At 36.0% G+C, this 21,459-nt stretch overlaps 1 protein-coding gene across 1 annotated transcript; it reads left to right on the top strand.

The window, feature by feature from the left end:
* The first annotated feature begins 61 nt into the window (after positions 1-61).
* mrto4 (MRT4 homolog, ribosome maturation factor) lies at positions 62-20,647 on the top strand. The gene is made up of 8 exons (XM_039756136.1): positions 62-150; positions 8,766-8,824; positions 8,910-9,013; positions 9,526-9,607; positions 11,268-11,335; positions 12,045-12,196; positions 18,424-18,500; positions 19,521-20,647. Exons 1-8 carry the CDS (start codon positions 123-125, stop codon positions 19,662-19,664), a joined length of 714 nt encoding a protein of 237 aa, XP_039612070.1. The 5' UTR covers positions 62-122; the 3' UTR covers positions 19,665-20,647.
* Positions 20,648-21,459: the final 812 nt, after the last annotated feature.

The following is a 21,459-nucleotide window of genomic DNA, read 5'->3' as shown; positions in this document are numbered from 1 at the left end:
ATACAGTCTTTGCAACATGTGTGAGATTTAAAACAGGCAATATTTTAGGAAAATCTTACCCCGGAAGTTGGCGGACCCAGTGGGGCCTTTCGTAATGCTGGAGTACAACGTGGGTTGCAATCATGCCGAAATCCAAGCGAGATAAAAAAAGTGAGTTTTTTGAATTTCAAACGACTTTTTAAAATCGAATAAAGTAGAGTATCTAGCGATGTTTTGTGCCAAGTTAAGCAATTAGATTTAAAGAGAAAAATCATAGGACTACTTTAATTTGTCTTTAATTTGTGGGGAAGCATGAGCTAATACCTGAAAGACTCACATTTGCAATATTCTCGATTCATTTGCAGAATTCTTATCCCGTCATAACAGTTTTATATTTATGAGCAATGCTGCACCTGCAGTGGCTACAAATGTCACGTAAACCTGTTAAAATCATAAGTTACCGGGTGTTTGCCTTTTTGCCCCTAGATGTTTCAGTGTTTCATTTTAGACCTGCTTGTTTTGCCCCGTAACGGATTATTTAACTACTCTGCTGATGCTGACTTTATTGTGCTATTGATCAGTTGTTAATATCACTTTACTTTTATGAATCATCAGTTCGATATTATTTCCATATGTTTTGATTTGTAAAGTGCTGTGTAAAACTGTGGTCTGTGGAAAGTTACATATAATAATGGATAAATAAAACGATAGACCCGTGTCTAGATTTTCTGTCATTCTTAAGTGTGCAAGAACGGAAATAATCCAAAGTAAAATTGACAAATATATACTTTGAAAATCAAATGCGTATCTATGCTTAAAATAAAGTGCATTAGTCTTTTAGATTCAAAGTTGAATAATCCCGGGGTCATTTCTAAATGTCAGAGTAAAAACATAGATCAAAAATGTTTACGTATAGTATTTGCCCAGTTAAAAGCAAGATTTTTACTTCGAGCAACAGAATTTTTTGTACAGTTAAACTTGCATTTGAAGAGTGTAGCCTTGGAAAAACTGCTCATTGGTATTAAAATATATGCATTTAATCCGAAACAAATAAATGTATATATTGTTGTGAATTAACTGGGTTTTACAGCAGACCAGGTTCAACAACAGTGAATGAAAACACTGGGTTTGCTAAAGATTATAAATGCTTTGAAAACTGGACTAGAAAAAGTATGCTTTACAGTTGTATTACTGTCTTAACATTTTCTGTATTTGTTTCATTCCAAAATTAAAATGTTAATCTTTAGACCTCATATGGAATATGGATGAGTTCAAAATGTTGTGCATCCTACACCTGCATTTATGCTGAACTAAACTGTTAGAGGGTTGGCTTTGATGCACATTAAATACATCAGATGTTGAAAGCATTACTTAGAAAGTATCTGAATCCTGTATTGTTGAGATAATTTTTTTTTTGTGGTGTGTTTGTGTTTTCTATGTATATTTTATGTGTTTTCATGTAATCAATCTATTTAAATGATCAGATTGTTTGTAGTGCCAGAAACAAACTATTGTTCTTGCTGAGTCATGTTGGTGTCACTAAGAGGTCAGTGCTGGGACCACTCTCTTAATATAAATATATATATGCAGCTGGAGTTTCACAAATGGGAGAAAAAAATGGAAAAAAAAAAAATATATATATATATAACCTTGATTGCAATATAAATAACAAGCTTGTTATTGTAGATGATACCAAATGAGGTGGAAGGTCAGATAATGCAGAATCAGCTTAGTTGCTACATGGGCCTTATGGAGCATACAATATTACACATAGAAAGTAGAAATGTTAGATGGGAATACACAATGGAAAGTCTGACATGTAAAAGTTCCTCTTATAAGAAGGACCTAGGTGTAGTAGTGAACTTGTCACAATCTTTAACCAGATAATTTACAGAAATGGAAAAACAAGACTATTAGGATATTAAGCTGTTTATCTGGTACAAAGGCCTCACCTGGTGTACTGTGTACAGTTTTGTGTCCATATTTAAAAAAAAAAAAAAAAGACATAGCAACAGTAGAGAGAGTCCAGAGAAGAGTGAGTAGGGTGATTCTGGAACTAAAAGGTTTGAGCAATGAGGAGAGATTGAAAGAGTTGAACTTTTTCAGTTTAAACAAACAGGTTAAGAGGTGGCCTGATCAAAGTGTTTAAAATTATGAAAGGAATTAGAAGAGTTAATTCCAGTTGTTACTTTAAAATAAACACCGGGATATGATTGGAAACATGTTGGGGGTGGTTTGTGTTGTAATGGGTCAACAGCTCAGATTTAAAAGGCCAGGTTTTCAATAGATAATCGCGGCTTAAAGAGGGGGCGTGGTAGTGTGGCTGGAGCGGTTCCTGGGTGTTTCGTGATGCAGGCGGTCCTCGCTTAAGTGCACTTGTGAGGAGTCGTCTGCATCCGTAATTGATGCCGGGAGCTTCTAATCGCCACACCTGATCCACATCCCCGTAATATATACTAGAAGCGTGAGGCGGATAGGGGAGGAGAAAAAAAAAGGAAAGAATGGAGGTTAATGGAGAAGAAAGTGGCAGGAAGGAGAAAGCCGGTTCATGAGCAGGCTTGTCGGAGGTTGAATGAAGTTGGTAGGATAGCCCCATAGATATGTTTGGCCAACTCTCAGGGGTGCAGATAGAAGCAGTCGCTCCAGCTGAGCAGTTTTGAGGAGCTGGATTGACCGGCAGTGGAGATGACTTGCCGTTGAAGGAAGCGGCAGTTGAGGAGGCTTTGGGCGGGTTGCTCCCCCAACGTGAGCGCCCTGGCCACTGGGGAGGGAACCCAAGTCTTGGTCTGGCTGGAGCCTTACATAGCCAGGGATCGGAAGGCTACTGGACCAGAATAGGAGGGAGCTTCATTTGCTGGTAGGGCGACTCCCCTTTTGCGGGGCTCGTATGGGAGAAGCAGGGGAGCCACCAGTAGAAAGAAGAAAGCACCGGAGTTTTAAGACAAACCTGCTTCCAGCCATTATCATTTTAACCTCGTTTTTAAATGATGTATTTATTGGGTTTTAACATCCACAGTTCACCTGTTTTAATGGGTTATTTATTTAAGAACTATTTGAGACACTGCATTATTTGGACACTGTTTTTGGTTTTGTTTTTAAATAAAAGCACTTTGCACTTTTTGCACCATTCCCTTGCTTCCTTGTTGATGTCTTCTCTGTCTAGCTCATCGGTGACATTACTGACGGTGTTGGGTTCGAGAGCTCCCCAGAAGCTCCTATATCGGAGCGTGGAGTAGAACTTTTATCGTCACAAGGTTTTGCATAAATGTTAGGTTTTTCTTCATGCAATTAACCATAGACTCATGGAATAAATTACCAAGTAGTGTGGTGGAGTGTACGATTTTTAAGGACCTTCAGATTTTGACTTATTGGTATTTTGGACAATCAAGTTAAATAGGATGAACAAGCTTGTTGGTCTGAATGGCCTGTTCTCATCACAATTATGACTAATACTGCGGGAGTGTCAGCTGTGTGGTAATTTTTTTGTGAAAAGAGGAAGACAACAGAGTTGCAGTCTGCTCTACCTGCAAAAATAAGATAATGTGCAGAGACTTTAGAATTAAATCTTTCAATACCACAAATTTAATTACCCATCTGAAGAACCACCATAACGAATTATACACAGAATTTTATTTTTAGCAACTAATACCAAAATGAAAGTTAAATCAGACGCTACTGGGCTTACTAGCGGTAACCTCTTACAACAAACCCTTCAAAACGTGAAGACATTTCCTCAAGACAGCACCAGAGTTAAAGTCATAACTACTAAAATAATGGAAATGGTCGCACTCGATGAACAACCTTTTACCCTAGCTGAGTATGAGGGATTTCGTCGGTTACTACAGCATTTAGAACCTTGGTACATTCTTCCAGGCTGATGATACTTTGCAGATGTCTCACTGCCTTCATTATATGATGTGCTTGCTACAAATATCCACAAGTTTTTAAGAAACAATCTTACCAGCATTATCTTCACTACAGATATGTGGAGCTCAGAGGTCAGCCCCATGAGCATGCTGGGTCTAATGGCACACTGGATTAATGAAAATTTTGATGCATATAGAGTGGTGTTGCATGCTAATGAGTTCTCCGGTTCTCATTCTGCACAAGCTTTTGATTCCATGTGAACGAAAATTTCAAAAAGTAGCGTGCACGTTGTGCTTTGTGACATCGCTCGCAGTATGGCAAATGCTATGGAAGAAAGTGACATTAAAAGTTTAAGCTGCATGGCTCTCACTTTGCAGCTTGCTGTAAATAAAGGCTTATTAAGCCAGAGAATTGTCTCCAACTGTTTTGCCATTGGGAAGCGAATACTGTAGTTACTCATTTTAAACACTCCTAGCTCGCTGTTTCGCAGCTGAGAGAAATGCAAATAGACTTTGGTACCCCAACAAGAATGCTTTAGCAGGACACGCTGACTCATTGGAGCAGCACGTATTATATGCTGAAAAGTCTGGTTGATCAGAAGTGCACTCATGGTGCTGAATACGAGCTTCCTGCTTCTCTCACCGTGCGTCAGTGGGGACTTGTGGAAAACATGATTACTCGACCCATTCAAGCAACTTACTAAAGACATAAGCGTGCATTCAGCTACAATTTCAGATGTGATTCTGTCTATTGAAGTGCTTTAAGCCTGCTTAGCAAGTGTTGCATGACAGATTCCGGTGATCAAATGACAAAAATCACACTTTTGGAGGCTGTCACAAAAACACTTGAGTGGTGCATTCTCCAAGCCACTATACTATCTCTCTACTCTCCTTGACCCATAGTACAAAGATAGATTTTTGTTACCAAAATACCAAAAAACACTTGAGAAACTACTGGTCGAGATGTCAGTTGGTAATGGAGACGCAGAGAGCAACAGCACACCCACAAGAGATAAAGATTTGCAATCGGAAAGATGTATGAAGAAATTCTTGAAGAAAATTTGTATGTGGCTGCAAAACCACATTCAACTGCTGTCGAGTTAACATAACAATCATAAAATTATTAACAATAATCATACTAATTAGGATGACCAGATGTCCCAAATTACTGATTTAATTAAAAAAAAAAAAGCACAAGTCATACACTACAGCTTCCTAATATCTAATCTGTATCATTGTGCATTCGCCAGAAACTCATAGTTGGCACTGCGAGGCGGCTTGCTGGGACTGTGCATAACTTAATGAGTGTGGGGCAAACTACTCCACAAACATTAGCTGAGAAGAAAAGGAACAAGTTAATGGCATCACCTCGCCTTTTTCGTTAGGGTTTTTACAATTTGTTTCCTTACAAAACTGTTATTGCAGCAGCGCAGTTTGTGGGTTTTTCCATTTTAGATGGTCGAGTCACTGTAGAAAAATATTGGAGGAATTTAATTTCGTGGGTACTTAACAAAAAGGCGGAACAGGTTCACCTGCAATAGAATGCAGCTTCATGTTTTGTACTTTGTGAAAGATGTGCCTCCAATATCTAAACTGTAAAAGATTTTAAGGCAACATCTACTCCAGTTTTAATGTAAGCATTACTTTAAAACAAAATCACCCTAAAATATGCAGTAGTCTTTCAATATTTCAAGGCACACCTGTGTTACAAAGTATTTCATTGTGGAACAGCTTGTGCTGCATCTCTTAATAGTGCATCCGCATCACCCTTTATAGAATGCCTTTGACCCAAATCATTATACGTCAAGCTTTCAGTGTCACAAGTTTTTATTAATGGCAGTGGTTGGTGCAGGTGATTATCCTGTTTTTCTTTAGCACATATCTAGTGAACCTAATTAATTTATTATTTTTTATTATAATATAGGTGAATGTTTGTAAACTTGTGGGGTTTTTTTTCTTTTTTTCCCAGTTGAATAACTATCTGGGTGAGCCCTCTATCTCCAGAAATAACTGCACCCTCCAGTATTGGAAAAGCAATGCAGCCTGTTTCCCAACCTTGGCCAAGGCAGTGATCATGTACCCTGTACCAGTGTAGACTGTGAACATCTTTTTTCAGCTGTATCAAATATAGTAAATGAAAATAGAAACAGACTTTCTGATGAAAAGGCAGAAATGCTTCTTTTTGTTAAGAAAAACCTACCATTTGTGCTTTTAAAGAAGCCAACTTAAGACCAGTGTTATTGGCCTCATTGTACCTTTTATTTTAATGTTACTTAATTAAAGCAATATACTGTATGTATGATTATAGCACAAAGAATATACGTTGTTTTTTTTTGTTAATATACCCAATGCCATGTTCTGTAAGGGCATGGTGTCTTGATGTGCTCAAGTTACGCAGAATGTGTATGTTTAGCAGATTTTTGTACATGACCTGGAATATTTTTTCTATAGAGATGGGCCGTATCTTGCCCTTTCCTCTCCCCACAGAAAGTACTGGCTGCTTATATCTATAGAAAAAAATGGCGTAAAAGTCAGCAAGTTAATAAAAAAAGTTCATCTCTATTTGACATGCTACTGATGTTTCTTTGATAATGCATAATACATTTTCAGAATAACTAAAAAAATATTGGCCATAGGTTATAATGAGTACAGATGCAAAGACTAAAATTGTTAAGTTGAACTTTAGTAGGGCTAATTTTGAGCAGATGCGACAAAGTCTAAGTAGGATAGACTGGGATAAGCTTTTAAATGTGGAGACAGTCGAGGAGCAGTGGAACAGGTTTAAAAATGTTTTACATGTAATGCAGGACAGATACATACCTAAATTTGGAAGTAATAGGAAACTAAAAAAATCTCCACGATGGATTAATAAAGATTTAAAAAAGAAGTTGCAAAGGAAAAAACTGCTGTATAAGGCATATAAGACTAATGACTGCAAAGAGAACCGTAGCGCGTATGAGAACATGAGGGCAACCATTAAGAAGGATATCAGAGAGGCTAAAAGACAGTTGGAGAGGAATATAGCAGATAAGGCTAAAGAAGACCCCAAGAGATTCTTTCAGTATTTTAGTAGTAAAAGAACAGTTAAGGAGGAGGTCAAGTTCATCAGGAATAGTAAAGGGGAATTAAAAGATACAGACAATGAAATAGCAGATGCCCTAAACTTACATTTTTCTGAGGTGTTTACAAGTGAGCAAGTGGATAACCTGCCAGAGGTAAACACAACTACTAAGGAGGTACTGAGGGATTTGGAAATTGTAGAGGGAGAAGTGCTGCTCAGATTAAATAAGATGAAATCAAACAAATCACCAGGCCCAGATAATATTTATCCTCGTGTTCTTAAGGAGGCTAGTGAGTACATATATAAACCCTTGACACGTATTTTTAGGAAGTCACTGTGCACTGGAGAGATTCCAAAGGACTGGAAAATGGCAAATATCATCCCATTATATAAAAAGGGTGACAGGGCAGATCCAAGCAACTATAGGCCAGTAAGCTTAACAAGCATCACAGGAAAATTAATGGAAGGAATTATTAAGGATAAGATTGAGCAACACATGACAAGGACAGGAGTTATTCTGAACAGTCAGCATGGGTTCAGAAGGGGAGGTCGTGTTTTACTAACATGTTGGAATTCTATGAGGAGGCAACAAAAGGATACGATCAAAGTGGAGCTTATGATATTATTTATCTGGACTTTCAGAAAGCATTTGATAAGGTGCCACATGAGAGGTTGGGCATCAAGTTAAAAGAAGTGGGAATTCAGGGTGATGTTTTTAGATGGGTGCAGAATTGGCTCAGACACAGGAAGCAGAGGGTGATGGTGCGAGGAACCTCATCAGAACTGGCTGATGTTAAGAGTGGTGTTCCACAGGGGTCAGTGCTAGGGCGCTGCTATTTTTAATATATATAAATGATTTAGATAGGAATATAAGTAACAAGCTGGTTAAGTTTGCAGATGATACCAAGATAGGTGGATTAGCAGATAATTTGGAATCCGTTATATCATTACAGAAGGACTTGGATAGCATACAGGCTTGGGCAGATTTGTGGCAGATGAAATTTAATGTCAGTAAATGTAAAGTATTACACATAGGAAGTAAAAATATTAGGTTTGAATACACAATGGGCGGTCGAAAAATCGAGAGTACACCTTATGAGAAGGATTTAGGAGTCATAGTGGACTCCAAGCTATCAACTTCCAAACAGTGTTCAGAAGCCATTAAGAAGGCTAACAGAATGTTAGGTTATATAGCACGATCTGTGGAGTACAAGTCCAAGGAGGTTATGCTCAACCTTTATAATGCACTGGTGAGGCCTCATCTTGAGTACTGTGTGCAGTTTTGGTCTCCAGGCTACAAAAGGACATAGCAGCACTAGAAAAGGTCCAGAGAAGAGCGACTAGGCTGATTCCAGGTCTACAGGGGTTGAATTATGAGGAAAGATTAAAAGAGCTGGGCCTTTACAGTTTAAGCAAAAGAAGATTAAGAGGTGACATGATTGAAGTGTTTAAAATTATGAAGGGAATTAGTACAGTGGATCGAGACTTGTATTTTAAAATGAGCTCATCAAGAACACGGGGACACAGTTGGAAACTTGTTAAGGGTAAATTTCGCACAAACATTAGGAAGTTTTTCTTTACACAAAGAACGATAGACACTTGGAATAAGTTACCAAGTAGTGTGGTAGACAGTAAGACGTTAGGGACTTTCAAAACTCGACTTGATGTTTTCTTGGAGGAAGCAAGTGAATAGGACTGGCGAGCTTTGTTGGGCTGAATGGCCTGTTCTCGTCTAGATTGTTCTAATTGTTCTAATTGTTATCGGTATTAGCAAAGATGGACAGAAACATATCGGTATCACCCAGAATTTTCATATCGCTGCATCACTAATTATTTGTTTTTATTTTTTTATATACTAGTATCCTTAACAAAAACAGCAAAGAAGGGATTAGAAGCAAAACAAAAATTAATTGAAGAGGTAAGTGCTGCAAAATTGCATGATTTTATTATTTTTTTTATTTAACAATAAAAAAAAAACTTTATATTCCTTTTTTTTTCCCCAGCTGCGTAAATGTGTGGATACATACAGGTATCTCTTCATATTTTCTGTTGCCAATGTGAGGAATAGCAAATTAAAAGTTATCAGGACAGCATGGAAGCACAGCAGGTGAGCAGACAGCACAATAGTTTGTGTCCTTCTAAAAAAAAGGTATTGATTTTAACATCATTGTAGTGTATTGTCACATGTACAGCTTACCCCGTGTATTTCTAATGCATACATCTTCTTTAAAGCTGTCTAAAATGTATATTGCACAAGATCCTAATGACAACACTACTACTACTTTCACTGTTTCCATACTGTTCACTTAGTTATATTCCCTTACTAAAAATCTTGTCTGAAAAGCCCTAAGAAAAACATTGGTATAGTTATTTTAAGCCTGATATGGAATAACGAGTGTGGAGTAATTGCCTGATATCAAAGCTTATAATATTTTTATGTAAACACTATGTATTTTGTTGTGTTTTCTTGTTAGATGCAGATAGTTAAATACCTTTAAAATTTAATCGGGTACTTCAGTCTTTTTGACTTCCATTTCTTTAATTATATGGTTTTATAGGCTAGCTCAACTCCCTTGGTCTTTGCAGTGCGTTCTTTTATTATTTCTCTTTTTTGGGTAGGTTTTTCTTTGGAAAAAACAAAGTAATGATGGTTGCTTTGGGAAAAGGATGTGAAGATGAGTACAAGGATAATTTGCACAAGGTAAGGATAAAACTGTTTTTTTGTTCTACCATCCAAGATTCAGAATGTTAAGTTCCAAGTGTTTCTGGAAGATGACACTAACACTTTACATTGTAGTGTCTTCAGGAGTTACCTGGGAGTAATATAAAGAAAACTTGGCTCTGCCAGGGTGGATTAAGCAGGGTTTGGGTTAGTATTGGTGTAGTTATCCAATCAAAATATCTGACATTTTTTTTTTACTTTTTAAATGCTTTTTTTTTTTTTTTCTTCTTCTTCTTCTTCCTAGGGGCCTTGTGTGTGTTTTTTTTTTTTGTGTGACTGCTTGCATGCTTTTATTGTTGTACCAGAAAAGATGGACAGAAAGTAAAATGTGAGAAATGTAAAGTTTTGGTTTATTTTAAAATGTTCTGGAAAGGCAAGACCATATGAAACAGGACCTACTTTTTCACAATCAGTAAAGGGTCTACATTGCATCCGGAAAGTATTCACAGTGCATCACTTTTTCCACATTTTGTTATGTTACAGCCTTTTTCCAAAATTGATTAAATTCATTTTTTTCTTCAGAATTCTACACACAACACCCCATAATGACAATGTGAAAAAAGTTTACTTGAGGTTTTTGCAAATTTATTAAAAATAAAAAAACTGAGAAATTACATGTACATAAGTATTCACAGCTTTTGCTCAATACTTTGTCGATGCACCTTTGGCAGCAATTACAGCCTCAAGTCTTTTTGAATATGATGCCACAAGCTTGGCACACCTATCCTTGGCCAGTTTCGCCCATTCCTCTTTGCAGCACCTCTCAAGCTCCATCAGGTTGGATGGGAAGCGTCGGTGAACAGCCATTTTAAGATCTCTCCAGAGATGTTCAATCGGATTCAAGTCTGGGCTCTGGCTGGGCCACTCAAGGACATTCACAGAGTTGTCCTGAAGCCACTCCTTTGATATCTTGGCTGTGTGCTTAGGGTCGTTGTCCTGCTGAAAGATGAACTGTCGCCCCTGTCTGAGGTCAAGAGCGCTCTTTTTTCTTTTTTATAATTTTTTTAACTTTTTTCACGTTGTCATTATGGGGTGTTGTGTGTAGAATTCTGAGGAAAAAAAGGAATTTAATCCATTTTGGAATAAGGCTGTAACATAACAAAATGTGGAAAAAGTGATGCGCTCTGAATACTTCCCGGATGCACTGTATGTATCATGGAGCTAGTTTATGGGGTGGATGTTTAAGGCAAATGTCTCATGTGGTGAGCTATAACTCCTGACCCAGAGATTAAGGACCTTTTTCTGTTTAATATCTGAAAACTATTTTGCAAAGGATCTTGACATGACATCTTCATTCCTGGATTTCGGTGCTAACTAACTCTCGCATCCTGTTGAAAAACACTGTCCTACCTGTGCTCTGTCCTGTCCAGAAAATTCCCAAATTTCCATTTGGGTGTTTTGAGGCTTATTATATTCTGAATATTATACTGAATCTTGCTGAGGGGTCTATTGATTTAAACGATATTCAATCATTTCTTTCACTTGAAGCAGATTTTAGTGTGGGCGTGTTCTGTGTTCCTGAAGTTTTGCAGTTGTATTATTTTTATACTTGTTTTTGTTAAATTGCTGTGTCTTTAAGGCGGAATATAATTTTTTATATATGCTTAATTTAAATGTGTTTCTTTCTTTGGTATTACAGATCAGCAAGCGTTTGAGAGGAGAGGTCGGCCTATTATTTACTAACAAAACCCGTGAAGATGTTCAAGAGTAAGTCTGTCTAATGTAAATTAAGAGTATGTGTGCTTATACAGAAAATGTTCCTCACTACGGTATATTGGAGCTGGGGATTTAAATAAAAAAAACTATATTAACTCTTCTGGGTTTTTTTTGTGGGTTTACCATCAAGCCAAAGTTTTATAAGTTGCACTTGTATTCATGGGCTATTGGCCTTATGTGAAATTCCCTACTAAGAAGCATATATTTCACATGAGCACTCATCCAGTATAACATGTAAGAAATTAATGTGGTTCTCATCTAAGTTGCAAAGAAACACTAACTTCTTCTTTCATTTCCTTATATAAAAAACCCTCGTTCGCTGCAATTGCCATTTTTGTGGTTGCATTATATTTATGGTGAGGGGATACATAGTTAATGTTTTATAGTTTGCTTTTGTTTTCACAATACAGTACATTCAATTTTTTGTGCTATCCGGGCAGCCACATTTTGTTTTTTCCTAAAATTCTGACTGAAAATTAAGGTGAGCAGAACAAAATGGGACGGAATATTAAAAGTGGTAACTCTGAAAATTCGTATATACTATGTGAATGCCTTATTATGTTATTTAAATGATAGTATGAAAGTAAAATGTGTCTGATATGGGTAGTTTTCTGTTTTTCTTTTTTTTTTTTTTCTTTTTTTTAATCTGGTGGAGTGGTAATAATGTATTCAGTAAAATGTTTTGATTTTATTGCCTCAGGTACTTCAACCACTTTAAGGAGATGGACTTTGCCCGTGCAGGAAATAAGGCCAGCATGAATGTGACTCTGGATGAGGGACCACTTGAAAAGTTTCCTCACTCTATGGAGCCTCAGTTACGGCAGCTTGGACTTCCCACAGCTCTGAAGAAAGGTGTGCATACTTTCCATGAAGAGCTCAATTTCTACACTGCTCTTCATTAACTTACTTTAAAATAATACATATCTATTTGCTTACTTTTTTCCTAGCAGAATTGGTTCTGTTCCTGCAACTTTTACTCATATAGTCTTCATCTTTATATTACGTCTGAGATTTCTTTTCAGAGCGTTACTCCACAGTTTTCATATGTTCTGTGCTATTTATTGTTCATTCTGCAACCAGTATTAACTTCAGACTCACCATGTTTGTCATCAAATGGACATCACTTTTGATTTTTTCCTTTTAAATTTTGCAACTTTGAAACATCTGTTCCATCCCTTTTACATTTCTTGTTTTTCTTAATATGTGTTTTTCTTTTATGTCTACATTTTAATTGGGAAAAGAAAAGATAAAGACAATTTTGAAATTGCTACTTAGTAAACAAAAGATTTTTAAAGATTTGTACTGTTTGTTATTCGTTGCTGTGTGTCATAAAGCCTAAGTTTTGGTAAGAAACAAATTCTACATAATTAAAATGGTAATTCATATTTTATAATTACACCTCAAGAATTACAAATGTCTAGTCAATACACTGAAGAAAAAATCACACTTGTATACATTTAGTAAATGTGTATTTCAACATCAAAAAGCTTTAATGCTATTAATGATTTAAAATGATTAAAATGTATAAGTGCATGAATATCGCGTTTAATTGCAAATGGAGCTTTATTTAATACGTAATACAGTGGGATGCAAAAGTTTGGGCAACCTTGTTAATAGTCATTATTTTCCTGTATAAATTGTTGGTTGTTACTATAAAAAATGTCAGTTAAATATATCATATAGGAGACACATTTTTTTTATTTGAGAAGTGAAATAAAGTTTATTGGATTTACAGAAAGTGTGCAATAATTGTTCAAACAAAATCAGGCAGGTGCATATGTATACATATATATATGTGTGTGTGTATATGTATATATATATATATATATATATATATATATATATATATATATATATATATATATATATATATATATATATATATATATATATATATATATATACTCACACACAGTGATCCCTCACTATATCGCTCGACTGTGTATGTGTGTGTGTGTGTGTATATATATATATATATATATATATATATATATATATATATACTAATAAAAGGCAAAGCCCTCACTGACTCATCACTAATTCTCCAACTTGCTGTGTAGGTAGAAGGCTGAAATTTGGCAGGTTCATTCCTTACAGCTTCCTTACAAAAGTTGGGCAATTTCATTTCGAAATTCTACGCATAATGGTCATAACTAGAAGCTATTTTTCTCCATTTATTGTAATGGAGTTGAGCTCGAAAGCCGTGGGGGGAAGGAGTTTCGTGTGACATCATCACGCCTCCCACGTAATCACGCAGTACGTAGAAAACCAGGAAGAGCTCCAAAAAGCGCTGAAGAAAACATGCATTATATAATTAAGAAGGCAGCGAAACAATTAGAAGCGAGTGACATATAAAACCATATTCAGCGGCTCACGTGAACTGACGCAATGCGCAGACAAAAAGCAACAGTTCCAAAGAGTGCTAAACAAAAAACAAATTACACTGCTACGCTCAAATAGACAAACCACACGCCGTGGCGCAATAGTAGAGGCTTCGCCTAGCGCCGACGTCCGAGGTTCGAATCCCGAGAGGGGATGCACTGAGTATGTACGCGCGCTTCTCGATTCATTTTAGCCTCGCATCCCCTTGGTTTGAGACGTATGAAAAAATATGCGGTTAACAGAAAGACAGATCACCAATTGAAGCTTTATGAATAATGGATACTTTATTCGCGATCAATGATTGTTTTGGTAAAGCCATACTCAGTGTATTCATTAGATGAACGGTAAAAAAGTAAGAGCGAGGGGAGGGTAACTTATTGAGGCACGCAGGCAAAACCACAATAGCATGCGGGCTCGATGTACTGTAGTGCGCGTCAACTCGATCTGAATTGCGCGATCACATTTGAAAAATATATCTTTTCAAGTTCTATTTAGTCCATATGTGTCAAACTCAAGGCCGCAGGCCACATCCGCCCGTGTGTAATTATATCCGCCCCGAGATCATTTTATATATTATTGTTATTAATGGCCCGGGGATATGAAGCGCTGGTAACACAATAAACTACAGATCCCATAATGCAGCGCTTCAGCTGCCTTGCCAACACGCGTTAATCAAGTCTAGCTTATGATGCTGCAAGTTATTGCGAAGCTAGCCCACACGATGCCGAAGAGAAAAGGTGATTCTGAACATAGAGCCTTTAAAAACCGATGGGAGGCTGAGTATATGTTTACTGACATTGCCGGTAAACCCGTGTGTCTCATTTGTGGAGCTAATGTGGCTGTAATTACAGAATTTAATCTAAGACGGCACTATGAGACAAAACATCAAGATAACCTGAAAGACCTGAATGCAATGCACAAGATACAGAAAGCAGAAGAGTTAAAGAAGAATCTGACACTTCAGCAGACGTTTTACCGTGCAAAATCACAAAGTGATTTCAAGTGAAGCTACTTTTATGGGAGACACAAATGCACCAGTGCAACTTGCCCCACTTTCCCTGTTGCCAAGTAATGTTGAACCAAGTCGGCACTACGGTGTTCCCAAATAACTTTGCTGATAAACTGAGCGCACTGAGTTCGCACGGCGCTTTGGTGACTTTGAAGAACAAAAAAAGAATTTTGAGTTGTTTCACAACCCATTTGCCGTCGATGTGGAAACTGCACCTGTGCAGATTCAGATGGAGGTGATTGAGCTGCAGTGTAATGGCACACTGAAGGCAAAGTATGATACTGCACGCCCGCACAGTTTATTCACTCCATTCCGCACAAATGCTCCAGCTCCATCTACATGCGGCTCGAACCTTGTGCATGTTTGGTACCACATATCTGTGTGAGAAGCTCTTCTCAGTGATGAAGACTAACAAAACAGCACACAGGAGTCGCCTCACTGATGAGCACCTGCAGTCCATCCTGAGAATCTCCACAACACAGAACCTCACAGCAAACATAAACAAACTTGTTGCCAAAAAAAGATGCCAGGCGTCCAGCTCTAAAATGACATATGAGCAAAGACAACTGAATGATTTGATTTGTTATTGCTGAAAAGAACAATTTTTATTTATATTTCCAGGTTTTGTTATGCACCATGTTCATATTTGAATTTGTATAATTTTGACAGGATATATTTTTATGGAGAGCAAAATCTTTTGGGATATTTAAAATTTAAGTTTATTTTTTATATAAAATTACATAAGAGGAAAGAAATTTGAATGTTTGTTCTTTTAACGTTTACTTTATTTCTAACTTGTATAATTTAGACAGGATATATTTTTATGGAGAGCAAAATATTATAAGTTATTTAAGGTTTGAGTTGATTTATTCCGGAATAATATTCTGTCGACTAAATAAAAATTCCTTCTATTTAAAATTTAAATAGAACTTGAACAGAAACGTAATAATCATAATATCCACGCAGACTTGCACGTAAGAGCGGAGTCATCCGTTTTAACAAACAGCGTATTGCACTGATCTGAAATGGCCTGCCCATTTAATTATTTAGGAATGGATAAATAAATTAAGATTTTGTACAAATAATGTTTTTCATTTTTCTTCCTTCATGGATTCTGCCATCCCCAGCAACAGTTGCTCGCACCCCAAAGACTGTGTATATGTATGTATGTATATATATATATATATATATATATATATATATATATATATATATATATATGTGTATATATATATATATATATATATATATATATATATATATGTATATATATATATATATATATATATATATATATATATATATATATATATATATATATATATATATATATATATATATATATGTGTGTATATATATATATATATATATATATATATATATATATATATATATATATGTGTGTATATATATATATATATATATATATATATATATATATATATATATATATGTGTATATATATATATATATATATGTGTATATATATATATATATATATATATATATGTATATATATATATATATATGTATATATATATATATATATGTATATATGTATTGATATGTATATTTATATGTGTGTGTTTAACACTCATCACTCACAACAGTGACAAAACAATTACATTAACAATCATGTTACATTATTTTCAAAATGTTTCCTTTTCTTTTTCATTACTTCTTTAACACACTACTTCTCCGCTGCGAGGCACAGGTATTTTGCTATGTGTATATATATATATATATATATGTGTGTGTGTGTATATACAGTGGTGTGAAAAACTATTTGCCCCCTTCCTGATTTCTTATTCTTTTGCATGTTTGTCACACAAAATGTTTCTGATCATCAAACACATTTAACCATAGATCTCAATTACTTCTGTTCTCATTTGTTCCGGGGGCGGCACGGTGGCGCAGTGGTAGCGCTGCTGCCTCGCAGTTAGGAGACCGGTTCGCTTCGGTCCTCCCTGCGTGGAGTTTGCATGTTCTCCCCGTGTCTGCGTGGGTTTCCTCCGGGCGCTCCGGTTTCCTCCCACAATCCAAAGACATGCAGGCTAGGTGGATTGGTGATTCTAAATTGGCCCTAGTGTGTGCTTGGTGTGTAGGTGTGTTTGTGTGTGTCCTGCGGTGGGTTGGCACCCTGCCCAGGATTGGTTCCTGCCTTGTGCCCTGTGTTGGCTGGGATTGGCTCCAGCAGACCCCCGTGACCCTGTATTCGGATTCAGCGGGTTAGAAAATGGATGGATGGAGGATGGATGGATCATTTGTTCCTGAATTTCTTTGGATCTTGGCATGATGTCTAGCTTTTGAGGTGCTTTTGGTCTACTTCTCTGTGTCAGGCAGCTCCTATTCAAGTGATTTCGTGTGGCAGTAATCAGGCCTGGGGGTGGCTACGGAAATTGAACTCAGGTGTGATACACCACAGTTAGGTTATTTTTAACAAGGGGCAATTACTTTTCACACAGGGCCATGTAGGTTTGGATTTTTTTTTTCTCCCTAAATAATAAAAACCATCATTTAAAAACTGCATTTTGTGTTTACTTGTGTTATATTTGACTAATGGTTAAATGTGTTTGATGATCAGAAACATTTTGTGTGACAAACATGCAAAAGAATAAGAAATCAGGAAGGGGGCAAATAGTTTTTCACACCACTGTATATGTGTGTATATATATATATATATATGTGTGTATATACAGTATATATATATATGTATGTGTGTATGTGTATGCATGTACTTTTATTAAAGTATGTATTTTAAGGCATTTTCATATTGTTGATAAAAAAAATGAACAGTTGACAGTTGTGGTCTATAGTTTAATTATGAAAATACACCTTAATATAGGACATAAATCTTCTATTTCTCTGGTTATGCAAAAGTATTTTAAAGGGATAAAGAAATTGGAATTGGCCAATCAAGTTAAATGAAATCGGTATCTGCCTTAAAATACCTGATCAGAGCATCCTTGCAACATGCACAAATATTGAGAAGTGAATTTAAGTTAAATAAAAACATTTGAATACATGGAATAAGCAGCATTATTCCCCATTTTGGAGCTAGATTCCTGAATTATAAAAGCTGCAGTAAAGAGAGTGCTACTAGTGTGAAAAGGGGCTTATGGTGCACTTGTTAATTTTCACTGTAATGTTTATTTGACTAGCATGATTTGGTTTGATGCTGCTGCCATGTGGACTATTTTATTGATTTATATGATTTTAACAATTGATTTATATGATTAATTTGAACTTACAGTATATTGGTAATTTTAGTTGCTTTTCTTTGTTATATTGCCTGACTTTAAGACATGTTGCTAATTTAAATAAATACTTGAGGTTAATATTTGAGCTACACGTCGGAGTGTTTCACATCAAGAGGCAGAATAGATGTTTTCAGAGAACATGCAATGGTCTAAACATAACTCAGTTTGGGTTCAATTCAAATAATATTGTGGCAAACTTTGCAGCAAACTATGATTAAAAAAATAACTGAATGGTTACATGCTCTTGTCATAGGTAAAGTTTATACCATTCCTGAAAAACAGGAAAGAGAAGAGGGTTAGAAGTACAGTGTTCTGGCTGTTTAGACTTGAAAGCAGCTTGTTGTCATCTTCCAGTCATTTTATGTCTAAGACTTCATTGTCCATCTGGACTGCACCCATGATAAGAGTTTTGCATTTTCTTTTTACAGGGGTTGTAACATTGTTGTCCGATTATGAAGTTTGTAAAGAAGGAGATGTTCTGACTCCAGAGCAGGCACGGATTCTAGTAAGGTGTTTTTTTGTTGTTTGTTTTTTGTTTTGTTTGTTTTTAGCTTGTAGGACCAGTTTTCACAGTCCTGAAATTAAAATTTGATGAGGTGAAGACAATGAATTTAAATTACACATCATAATGTGAAAAATGTGAAGGGGTCTGAATGCACTGTTATGTTGTTGTACTCCTTGCTTATTTGTTTACATAGCTGTGAAACAAAAATGAAACACTTTAAAGTTGTTTGTGGTTTACAAATTTATTGAACATGAAAATGGGGTAGTTTTGTTTATTGTAGTTATTACACTAATTAAATATTCATTTCTGATATCAAAAGGAAGTACTTCAAATACAGTCATAGGAAACATATATTTGAAATGTGCTCAACGCTTGAATGCTCCAATGCTTATATAATGCAGAAGTTTTGTAGACTTCTGTTTCAGTTGATGCCATTGTTTGTAATAACTCTCTGGTCCCAAATTTCAGTCTCTGACATTGTTTTGCTTTAACACCTCAAAACATTTTGAGAGAGGGGACAGGTATTTATACTTCTTAGTCAGATGGATGGAGCACTATGCTGATCTGCATTAACAGGAAAAAAACGTATAATACTACAGCTTTCACTATTGTTAATATTGGCCGCAGCCATCTTCGATGCTAAGGCAAGAGTTGGTGAGGCTCTTCCAACTTTCTGAGTAGGATATCTGACTTGCGGGAGCATTCCTGTAGAAACCTGCAATTTGGAAAGCAGAAATTCTGTCTTCCCAGTTCATATGGCAAGAGAGCAGGAAAATGATTTGGGGGTAACCTGGGTACACACAGAAAATGGCTGTTAAAAAGGTGATGAAAACATGTGCTTATATCTAACATTCTTCAGTTTTAACATCAAAATGTACCATCTAGGTATTACCTTTACACTTCTGTCTTCAGCTGTGCTTTCAGTGTTATGATTATGCTTTATTTCTGTTTGGCACCAGTAGTAGCATCTCATTTTACAGTATATATTGTCATATCTAATGTTGTTTTTCTTTGTTATAGAAACTCTTTGGAATCCAAATGGCAGAATTTAAGGTGAATATAAGATGTATGTGGAATTCAGAGACTGGGGAATATGAGCAGCTAAGTGAAGAAACTGAGGAAGAGGAAGAAGAACAGGAAATGGATGAAGATGTTGATGAGTGAAGGACAGATGGAATCTCCCTGTTCAGTCACAACCAACTGTCTTAGTGTTGAGCATGAACACTTTGTTAAAACAGGGTTTTATATAAAAGCCTAACTTTCATTTTTGTATAAATGTGCTGGTGGTTAAACAAAAGGAAAACTGACAGCGATGTGGACTTTGATCTGCTGAGCCTTTGCACTGATCAGCAATACCCATATTAATTCCCAGCATAAATGACTCGTTTGGTGGTTGGCGTTTACAACCTGACATTTTGTACTGAGATAATAATCAGAAACTTGAATATAAAGGAATCTACAAGCGAAACAAAATTTTCCTAATGATAACTCTGACCCATATGTAATTTGTTACACATTTGTCTAGAAATCAAGGCAGGTGGAAAGTTTGTTGTTTGTTTGGCTTATTTTTTTCTTGGAAACTTTACATCTTAGAGGGTTTTATGAGCTTGGCAATGTGTTTATTTTCCCTCTGTGGATCTTTGTTCCAAGAAGCCATAAAGGAGAAAGATCAGCATGATTTTTATGATGGACAGTGCTGTCTGGTATGAATTATATTATGAATGGATTCATGTTTCATTACACTGTAGTTTTAGATATAGAATGTTTTTTGCAACCTCAGTCTGACTTTTCTAGGGGAAATAACACCTTGGAAATCTGCTGTCAACATGTAGCAAGACTGTAAAAAGATTTGAATATTCAGTACAACCAAGCACATGGTACCCATGTAATCAAAATACTGTTTGAATTTCATCATTATTTGTGTTTGCCATACTCAAACCAAAGTCAGTTTCTTTTATTTTCAACAGTTGCTACTTGTCAATAAATGAAATTTACTTGTTTAAAAAAAATTACAAGATATTGTGGGAGGGCAAAAACTAAACTCTAATCAAACCGAGGTTCTCAAATTCAGTCATAAAAGTAACACCGTGGCGGTAGGTTTTTATTCCAACTGGTTTCCTAAATAAATAGGCTAGCTCGTTAAATAATTAGAATGAAGACTGCCTCATTTTCTTGTTTTGCATTTAGAAAATGTGCTAGCGTGGTATTTACATGTAAATGAAATTCAGAAATGTATAGTTTTTGTCAGAGCTTCAAACCCTTGGATATTCTTTACTCACCATTTTCTGTGGTGTTTACTACCTTAACTGTATTTAAATACTGAATTTTACTTAGCAGTGCAGACAAGTTAAAATAGGTCTTGCCCATTTGCAAGAACTAGGAAGTTCAATCTTCCTTTCCAGATTATACTGCAAATGCTTAGATAATTACTTAAACTTGAAAGAGAATCCAGTCAATTCAATCTATACTAGCTTTATTTTCAAAAGCTGCTGTCCTGACATTTATGTCAGTGATTCATTCTAGCTGTGAATGAAATAAGACATGTACTGTATACACAGGCAAGGACAAATCAAGTATTAAAGTCAGAGTAGTGAGTTTTAAACTCAGAATTTGTCCTTGCCATTGTTGTTGAGAACTCACTGATTTCTCTGTGATTATCTCTATATTTTAATCTATAAACACACACTTTGTAATTTGCGTCAGATGTCAAGCACTTCAGCTGTTGCACTTTAACAGCCAGCCAAACTCTTCTTGCAGTGCAATTTCTTGAATAGCAGTGCATCTTGCGCTAACTTGATTCCAAAATTATGATTTTCACATTGGGTTGGAGCTTCTAAAATTACGATATTGCTGGAAACAAAGCACCAGAGATTTGTGGACCTGAGCTTGAAGAGATGCTCCTTTATTTTCAGGTTGTCCCATCAGATTGTGCTTGCAAAGAGGACATACAATGCATCAC

This window comes from Polypterus senegalus, chromosome 6 (assembly GCF_016835505.1).
Source record: "Polypterus senegalus isolate Bchr_013 chromosome 6, ASM1683550v1, whole genome shotgun sequence".
In the NCBI taxonomy this organism is placed as follows: domain Eukaryota; kingdom Metazoa; phylum Chordata; class Cladistia; order Polypteriformes; family Polypteridae; genus Polypterus; species Polypterus senegalus.
Note: the sequence above shows the minus strand (reverse complement) of the source record. Positions and strands in the feature narration are given on the sequence as shown.